General features: G+C 36.5%; 1 protein-coding gene across 12 annotated transcripts in view; it reads right to left on the minus strand.

Moving 5' to 3' along the window:
* Positions 1–8718, minus strand: part of ERI2 (ERI1 exoribonuclease family member 2) — a 19324-nt gene extending 10606 nt beyond the window's left edge. For 7 of the 12 annotated variants that reach the window (XR_014022405.1, XR_014022406.1, XR_014022407.1 and 4 more), the window contains exons 1-8: positions 8590–8716; positions 6640–6707; positions 6471–6554; positions 5867–5994; positions 5065–5221; positions 3734–3834; positions 3048–3129; positions 2376–2464 (exon numbers count right to left, since the gene is read on the minus strand). Coding sequence is in view for 7 of the 12 variants with exons in the window: in XM_081297044.1 (XP_081153170.1) it covers positions 2376–2464; positions 3048–3129; positions 3734–3834; positions 5065–5221; positions 5867–5994; positions 6471–6554; positions 6640–6707; positions 8590–8612 (732 nt within the window). In the remaining 5 variants the exon portion in view is untranslated. Of the gene's footprint in view, positions 1–102; positions 2238–2375; positions 2465–3047; positions 3130–3733; positions 3835–5064; positions 5222–5866; positions 5995–6470; positions 6555–6639; positions 6708–8589 lie in introns of those variants that run through there. The other 5 variants (XM_081297038.1, XM_081297040.1, XM_081297042.1 and 2 more) reach the window with 5 other exon arrangements.
* Positions 8719–8740: the final 22 nt, after the last annotated feature.

Genomic DNA, 8740 nt, shown 5'->3' on the forward strand with positions numbered 1-8740 from the left:
AAATAAATGTCATCAGTTGCTCAGGAATTTTTATTTTGATACTTCTTGGATCAAACCCAGGGCCTAGCACATGCCAGGTACATGTTCAACAACTGAGCTATATCCCCAGATCACAGCATTCTTAAATGTTTGGTATAGAAGCAGTTTCTATCAATCAATCAAATCTCTGCCACACTGGATTTTAAGCCTTAGTTAAATAATTCCAATATGTGAATATACAAATTAGAATAATTAAGCCTTGAATAAAACTAAACAACTTATAATTTTTCAGAAAAATAAAAAATATCAATCTGGAGATTATCATAATTCCCAAGTATCTACCTAAAAATAGAGTAGGAAATTTTATTAGTCACATTTTTATTCAAATAATTTAAAAATAGCTTATAATTTGTTTCAAGGTCTAACTAGAAAAATGAATATCATGTACTATTATTGCTTATTTAACCTAATGAATACAGTTTATAAAATATTTTGTCATTCTTCAAGGAGGCATGAAAATTCAGCAAACATTATTATATGAAATATAAGTAAAATGTGTAAGATAGTACCAGAATATTCATGTTCGGGAATTTAAGGAGTAATTAGGATTCATACCTGAACAAACAGAAGGCAATTGTTAAGCAAATGGTGAGTGAAAGTGGAAGGCATGAAATATATTTTCTTTCTGTGTGTGTGTGTGTGTGTGCTTGTGTGAGTGCGTGTGTATCTGCTACAATACAGTCTACAGAATTCAGATATGCTAAGACTCCATAACTTGTAGCACTACACTTTTTTATCTTTCCTGCACTAAAAGTCATATAAAAGTTGTCCTAAAAGTAAAAACAGTTTAACTGTACAGAAAATTTATCAATTCCTCATTGAAGGTCTGAGTCTCAAAGAATTTTTAGTAGGAAGACAATTACTATCACGAATATGGCTTGTTACTGGAGAACTAAAAGTGAGTCTCCCTGAGGAATGAGATAGAAGCGTGCTGTTGGCTTTTTCCTTTTGAAGTGTTTGTTCCCATTTAAAATAATCACAACACTTTCTGTTTTCTTGGTATTTGCCAATAGGGCAACAATAGAAGACTCTTCCATGGTTTGGTCCATTGTTAGAAACAACAAGTCTCTTAGATCTCCGGCCACACTTGCATAAGGGAGGTGTCATTTTCCCACTCTTCCAAGGCTCTTGTGGATTCACTGCCCAAGTTAATACAGCGGGGGCAACCTTCTGACAAGAACTTTTTCCTGGGGAGCAATCAGATGATGCTGGCTGTTCTTCATGAATAGTGAAGGTCTGTTTTTTTGCTGGTGGGAAAACTGGGGGACTAGATGAATTCCTTTTAAAGACACCTAAAGAAAGAGGATGTTTCCCCAAAACTGAAGGATGAGATGCATTGGCATTAACACTGTTAAAGGCACATAATTTGCATTCAGGTAATTTAAAGGCAGACACATCTGAACCTGGATATTTAGCTTCTTTTACATTATAAATAGTAGTGTGAGGACTCTTATACACAATGGACTTAGTGGTCTCTAATTCCTTTAAAGTTTTCTTGATGCCTCCAAAATTTTCATGACTCAGCACTTCTGACTCTTTTAAAACCATTACTCTTTCTCCAGAACTAAGTGAAGTCTCTACATTTGTGTCACTAATAGGAAGTAGACTATCTATATTTTCCTCAGGTTGAGATGCTGGCAGTAAAACTATGTCTTCCCATTCAGCCAACATAGGCAAAGAGTCAAGAGTAGAACTCATTTCCACTTCAGAAACATGATTAACAGAAGGAATGGTAGTAGAGACAAGTACCAATTCTGAATTAAATGTTGAAGACTTAGATTTGGTATTAACTACAAGATGTTCATTTTTTTTTTGCTTCTGCACATAGATAGTTGAATTTAGGCTGGGAGACTGCAACTGTCCCAAAGATGTAGAGGGCTTAGTATTAAAAACAGATAAACAACTTTCGACATTGTGAGGACCGGCTTTTTTACTGTTCTTTACTTGTAACTGATCCTTTTGTACTGTTATAGGGGAATTCATACAAACTAAATTCATTTGAACCTTTTCATGAGCACTTATTGTATTTTTAGGCTCTCTATCATGTATATTGGAACCCTGGATGCTAATGTTGCAGGCAGATGTTTCTTCTTGATTTGTATTCAAATTTCCGGCCAGAATGTTGGGATTCTTCTTTGTGAGAACCTACGATTCCACAGACAAATCCGACAGCTTTAGAAATTCTGCATTTATACTTTCTTCAGCAGAAATTATGTGATATGACAAAAAAGAAATATGTCATCTATTAATAAATGATCACACATATGAAATCCACATTTCAGTGAACCCACTCTGGAGTTTGAGATAACAGAATAAAAAGGGAATATACCACTGACCTTGTTGAAGGACCTTGTAATTTTCATTAGGCACCCATCTCTGATCATTTTCCAAGCAAGAAGAGCAGTATTGCGAGAATCATCCAACCCTGAGGAAATAGATATCAAACACTGAATTCAGTAGTAGTGTAAAGAAAAAAACAGCAAGAAGAAAAAATTACCACTTAAATAAAATTGGGGCATATGTTAACTTTATAATCACCTACAAATTTTAATCACAATAAACTGGTCTTGTGGAAAGCTATATCCACATTATCAATGAAAGAGAAGATCTAGATTTGCAGAGTAAGAAGTAAAAATTTGTTTCAGTTACTAAAAATGTAACTGGCATTCTATAGGAACCATGATTTGTGAATAGCCTTGTTCAGTTCTTTCACTAATCCACTGTATCATTTGGGTACTTGTTTAACATCTCCATTTGATTTGACTGATTAATTCTTTTCATTCTTTTTAGCAACTAGAAAGCCACTAGATGGCAATTTTTACATTAAATAGTTCATGAAATTGGTAACTCCAAAAACAGAAACAATTTGAATTGTGTAGATTAGGAGCAACTTTTAGGTTGAAGGATATTTGTTATTAATGGCATTATCAAAAAATGAAGTTTATATTAAATTTTTTTACAACACTTAATTGAGTTACATAATAAAATGATTTGCTACTTATACAAACCAGAATGTTCTCGTCCTGAGAATTCTATTCCCACTTCCTGCAAGGCACCGCTTAGTCCTTTTGGCTTTCTTCTATAGAAAAGCTGACCAAATCAAAGAAAACATAGCTAAAAATATTATTACTACTTGAAAGGCTAGATATTAACTACTTTTCATAATTTTAGTTCTATTGAATTTGAAATATGCTTATTTCTTTTTTTTTAATATTTATTTTTCAGTTTTGTTTTTTTTTTTTTTTAGGTGGACACAATATCTTTATTTTTATTTTTATGTGGTGCCAAGAATCAAACCCAGTGTCTCACCCATGCTAGGTGAGTGCACTACCACTTTTTTTTTTTTTTTTAAAGAGAGAGTGAGAGAGGAGAGAGAGAGAATTTTTTTTTAATATTTATTTTTTAGTTCTCGGCGGACACAACATCTTTGTTGGTATGTGGTGCTGAGGATCGAACCCGGGCCGCACGCATGCCAGGCGAGCGCGCTACCGCTTGAGCCACATCCCCAGCCCCTAGTGCACTACCACTTGAGCTACATCCCTAGCCCCTGAAATATGCTAATTTCTATTGTATTGCTTTTAAAGTCATATTTATATGAATATTCCCAAAGAAAATACCAATACCATGTATGGGAAATAATGTAATCATTTTTCAATAGAAGGAAAATGAACATGCCCTTGCCTTTCACTCTTACCTTGTAAGTTGCTCTGAGATCAATCCAGGAATTTAAGAACACGGGTTTTAACAGTTGTTTTCTTTTACACTCATACTCCAGGCAAACCCCCAAGTCCCAGTCTGCATTAAGCAAATTAAAACAGAACAAAGTTATTTACGTCAGAATTTCCTTCCACTTACAAATAAATACGGAAGATGATATAAAATAGTACAGTAAGGCTTAATTGCTCTTCTAATAACTAATAATGCTAATAAATAATAACATGTATGCTTTTTATTCCTTTAAATAACTTATTATTAAAGAAATTACATTGGTAACTAAGTTTCAAAATGATTTCTTAAATACCCAATAAAACCCTTATTGTTTCAGAAACAAGATGTTAAATTAGGAACGTCATATTTCTTATATTCTAGGAAAATGTTAACGTAATTGAAAAACCAAATATTTTATAGCAACTTGAATCCAACTATGACTATCAATCTATGTTATCAAGGGTGTTGTACTGCTATCAATGACTATTAATGGCAATTAATTGATTAATTTATCATGGTCATACAAAGACCTATGTTAAATGGTTCATTTTTTTTCTTAATGTCTATATTAGTAAGGATCAATTCATAAAAGCAAAGGATGTGACCTCATGACTCTTTATTCTAAAGGATACAGAAAATACCATAATGAGTTTTCAATGAATCATTGTCTGAATTCAGAAGAACATAGAGGAACACCTTGAAAGATTCTAAAAGCTGATGCTTATATTTTTAAGGTATCCAGTATCATAATGTTAAAGATATGAGCAAATTTACTTTTTCTTGGTTAACACTGTGAGGAACTTGAATTTATTTTCCTGGTCCAGGTTAAGAAGTATAATTGTAGCTGGGCATGGTGGCACACCTGTAATCCCAGTGGCTGGGGAAGCTGACACAGGAGGATCTCGAGTTCAAAGCCAACCTCAGCAATGGCGAGGCGCTATGCAACTCAGTGAGACCCTGTCTCTAAATAAAATACAAAATAGGGCTGGGGATGTAGCTCAGTGGTGCCCCTCAGTTCAATCCCCTGTACCAAAAAAATAAAAGAAAAAAAAGTATAATTCTAGATTACTAAGTAGAAAATTAGCAATAAAGATTTACATCGTTGGGCTGGGGTTGTGGCTCAGTGGCAGAGTGCTCACCTCGCATGTGTGAGACCTTGGGTTCTATCCTCAGCACCACATAAAAATAAATAAACAAAATGAAGATATTGTGCCCATGTTTAACTAAAAAAATATATATTAAAAAAAAAGATTGACATCGTTATAATGCTACCCATTTGTGGTTTACAGGAATAACTCAACTATTATTATTTTTTACCTGACCAAGTAACAAATGCACACAATTTTGCTGCAGAAGTAGAAGGCTCCGAAACCCCAGTAGCAAAAATAATTTTCTTCTGTTGCTGAATCTTATGAATCCATTTACAGAACTGAGATAAGCAAATCTTCAGAGGGACTCCTTCATCAACTTGAGCCTGATTAGAGTCACAAAATCTGAATTCAACAATCAAATTCTATAATTATCAAGCAGACATTATAATTATATGGGAGGATATAACAAAGAGGTTCTAACTGGCAAAGAATTTATCCAGTGAAAAAATGTTAAGATACACAGGAGTTCTTTAACGATTAGAACTCACCAAGATAAGAATTTGGTTGATAAATCTAAAATTGGATAGAAATATAATCATTAAATCCAGATTGACAGAAATAAAAGATAAATTTGAGTTACTTCATTTCCTTAGGATCATTTCTTTGTTTTTTCCCCTTCCAATGCTGGGGACTAAAATCCAGGACTTCCACATGCTCAGCAAGCACTCTACCACTGAGCTGTAGAGCCAGACTTGATCGTCATGTTTATAACACAATTCTAATTTTTAAATATCCCAGTGGATTTTGGGAGAGGACATTATTTCTCTTAACACTTAATAAATAAAATACCAAATGATATTTTAAACACCCAATAAAACCCTGTTTCAGAAACAAGAGAAAGATGTTAAATTAGGAATGTCATATTTCCTATATTCTAGGAAAATGTCAATGTAATTGAAAAACTAAATATTTTATAGCAACTTTTTTTTTCTAAAACTGATTTATGAATCTTAAAATTTGCATCATACCTGTTTTATGCCTGTCAGCTCCATGCAAAATTCCGAAAGGATTGGATGTTCTTGAGGCTGAACATAAGCATGGAATTCACATTCAATCTCTCCAGTTAATGTGTTCAGCAATACTGCTGGAAATTCAACTAAATCAAAGAATTATCAACCAACACTTGAATATACAAGTTTTAACAATGCTACAGTCATTTTAAACTAAACATATATTGTCAAAATAGAATTATTAAACAATAAATTTCAATAAAAGCATAATAAGAGACCAAAGGAGTATGATATGAAGTAACAATAAACCATAAATAAAAATACTGAAATCAAATTCATCTCTATAGTTCCACAATTAAATATGAAGACCATATGGAAGTTGAAATAATTGTTTTAGTTTCTATGCATTTGAGGTTTTGTATATAATTCTAAAACAATTATTTTACACAATGATACATTTAGGTATTTGGGATTTTGTTGTTTTTAAATAAAGACAGGTTTTATATAAAACTACCAATTCATAGACCATCTCCTAAACTATTGGCTGGTTTATATCTATAAACTTTAAAATGACTTCCTTAATGCTAAATTTGTTTGGAATTTATTGGAATTCCAGACTTACTTATTTCCTGGCTATTGTGGTGTTTCCCATCATTCCAGCAGGTGGATTCAAAATCAATCACAATTAAGTAGTCATACAACTGCTCTGCAAAAGATCAGGGTGTTCTTATGCTTTATTAGTGGTGAAAGTACAGGCTACAAAATGTAAAGAAATTAAGCGCATTACTTACTGGATTTGCTTCTTCCTTGTTTCTCATTTGCTGGTGCAACTGATTTTCTCCTAATTAATCCAAGCTGCCTAAAAATGTAAAACAACCCAATAAGATCAATGAACCCATTCACACTACTGGGCAAATGGCAAAGTACTCCTTAATGTGCTCTGATGGAAGAGAAACTAAACTAGACTTTGGGAGGAAAGACCTGGGTACTTTTTCTTTTTTTTTCCCCCCTTCACATCATCATACATATAATCTGTATAACGATGAGGGTCTCCTTAGGGGAGGGGAAGGGGGAATAGGAAGGACAGCAAAATAAAATAGACACTAGTTTTCCCGTAGGTATATACGTGACTGTATGACCAGTGAGATTGTGCAACCTGTACACTCAGAAAAATGAGAAATTATACCCTATTTGATTCAAATGTGATATGTCAAGATCACTGTACTGTCATGTGTGACTAATTAAAACAAAGAAAAACAAATTAAAAAAATAAAAATAAAAAATAAAAAGACCTGGGTTCTTGTACTGTAATACTCTTTTTTTATATTTATATTTTATTTTGAGACAGGGTCTCAGAGTTGCTTAGTGCCTCTCTAAGTTGCTGAGGCTGGCTTTGAACTCATGATCCTCCTGTCTCAGCCTCCTGAGCGGCTGGGCTGTCATCCTTTTTTGATTTTTAGTAGTCATTTTACCTACATAGACCTCAAGCACATATTAGCAAACTTAGGTTAATTTTATCTGCTCCCTGTGTTTTACAGTAATGTTGGGGAACTCATGATTGTAGGGGTACAGAAACACTGAAGAGCTTTAGTTATTTTTGTCCTTACACTTTTTTTTTTTCCTTTTTCAAGTCTTTGCTATGTATACAGCACAATTCTGAAAAAATATGAACACAGGGCTGTGGAGAGCCACAGCTGAGTTGGAATGGCCCCTGGCATTTTGCCAGAAGGAATGGTTGAGAGGTGAGGCCAGCGAGCCATTAAGATGATGATAATTAAGTTAAGCTGTGTATAATTGCTGTGACTGGATGATGCTGAATTGAAACAGGCTGTATATTCAGTTGTATATAGACCCCTGCTGCCCGGCAATAGGGCACCTCCTCCAGGTCAGGCTTCTCGGTGGTTCTCCTTTGCTAGCAAAGCAATAAACCATCCTTTTTCCTTCTCAAGACCCTTTTCTCTTGCTGGATTGGCATCAAGACAAGGACAGCTTTCTACACGGAGGATAGCTTTCTACCCCAAGGTCAGCATTCCACAACAAGGACTCAAGGTGAGAGGCAGGGAGAGTTTTTAACTGTTGTAGTGCCGTTTTGTATTTTTGCTTTGTTGTTATTGCTGCTAAGAGGTGGAAGGTAAGGGTAGAAATTTGGGAATAACTAATAACTAGCATTTACTGTTACTACACAGCAGGTACTAAACATACACGGTGAACTCATTTAGCTAGCAACTCTAGGAGGCAGACATTTTTGGTCCCCAAATTTTTTAGATGAGAAAATGCATAATTTGTCAAGTGGACAGTTTTGGCCGCGCGCGGTGGCGCACGCCTGTAATCCCAGGGACTCCCCAGGCTGAGGCAGCACATGTTAACTGGGTCATTCGTTAGTGGTGCGACCAAAGGCATGATAGGTGCACTGGCGCCGGCCTGGGACCTCCCAACAAGTTACACGGGGCTATCACGTCCCGTGGTTTTCCCAAGGCTACAAGGGGCAGACGCAGGCTCCAGGCCACGGAGAAGAGAAAGCCGGGGCTCCTCGGGCTCCTTCCCGCCTAGCGGAGCGCAGCCTGGGGCTGGAGACCCAGGTTCCGGCAGGAGCTTTTCAAAGCGTGCCGATCCCGGACGCCGAGAATGCGGAGAACAGAGGCCGCCACGGCGGACGCCGCCAGCGCAGCCCTGCCCGGGACGCCTGCGCCGGACCCAGAGCGACCACCCTCCCCGGCACCGCGGAGAACCCACTAGCGTACCGCGCCAGGCGCTTGGTTGCCATCCCCAACACTCCGGGTTCTCCGACGTCCAACTGCCGGAAGTCCACTGACTCCCACTTCCGGTCCGTTCAAACATCCGGCGCGGCTGAGGCGGCGGCGTTGGCAGAGGCGGCCGCAGCGCCTGGTGCTC

This window comes from Spermophilus citellus (genome assembly GCF_964194105.1).
Source record: "Spermophilus citellus genome assembly, chromosome: 6".
NCBI lineage: Eukaryota > Metazoa > Chordata > Mammalia > Rodentia > Sciuridae > Spermophilus > Spermophilus citellus.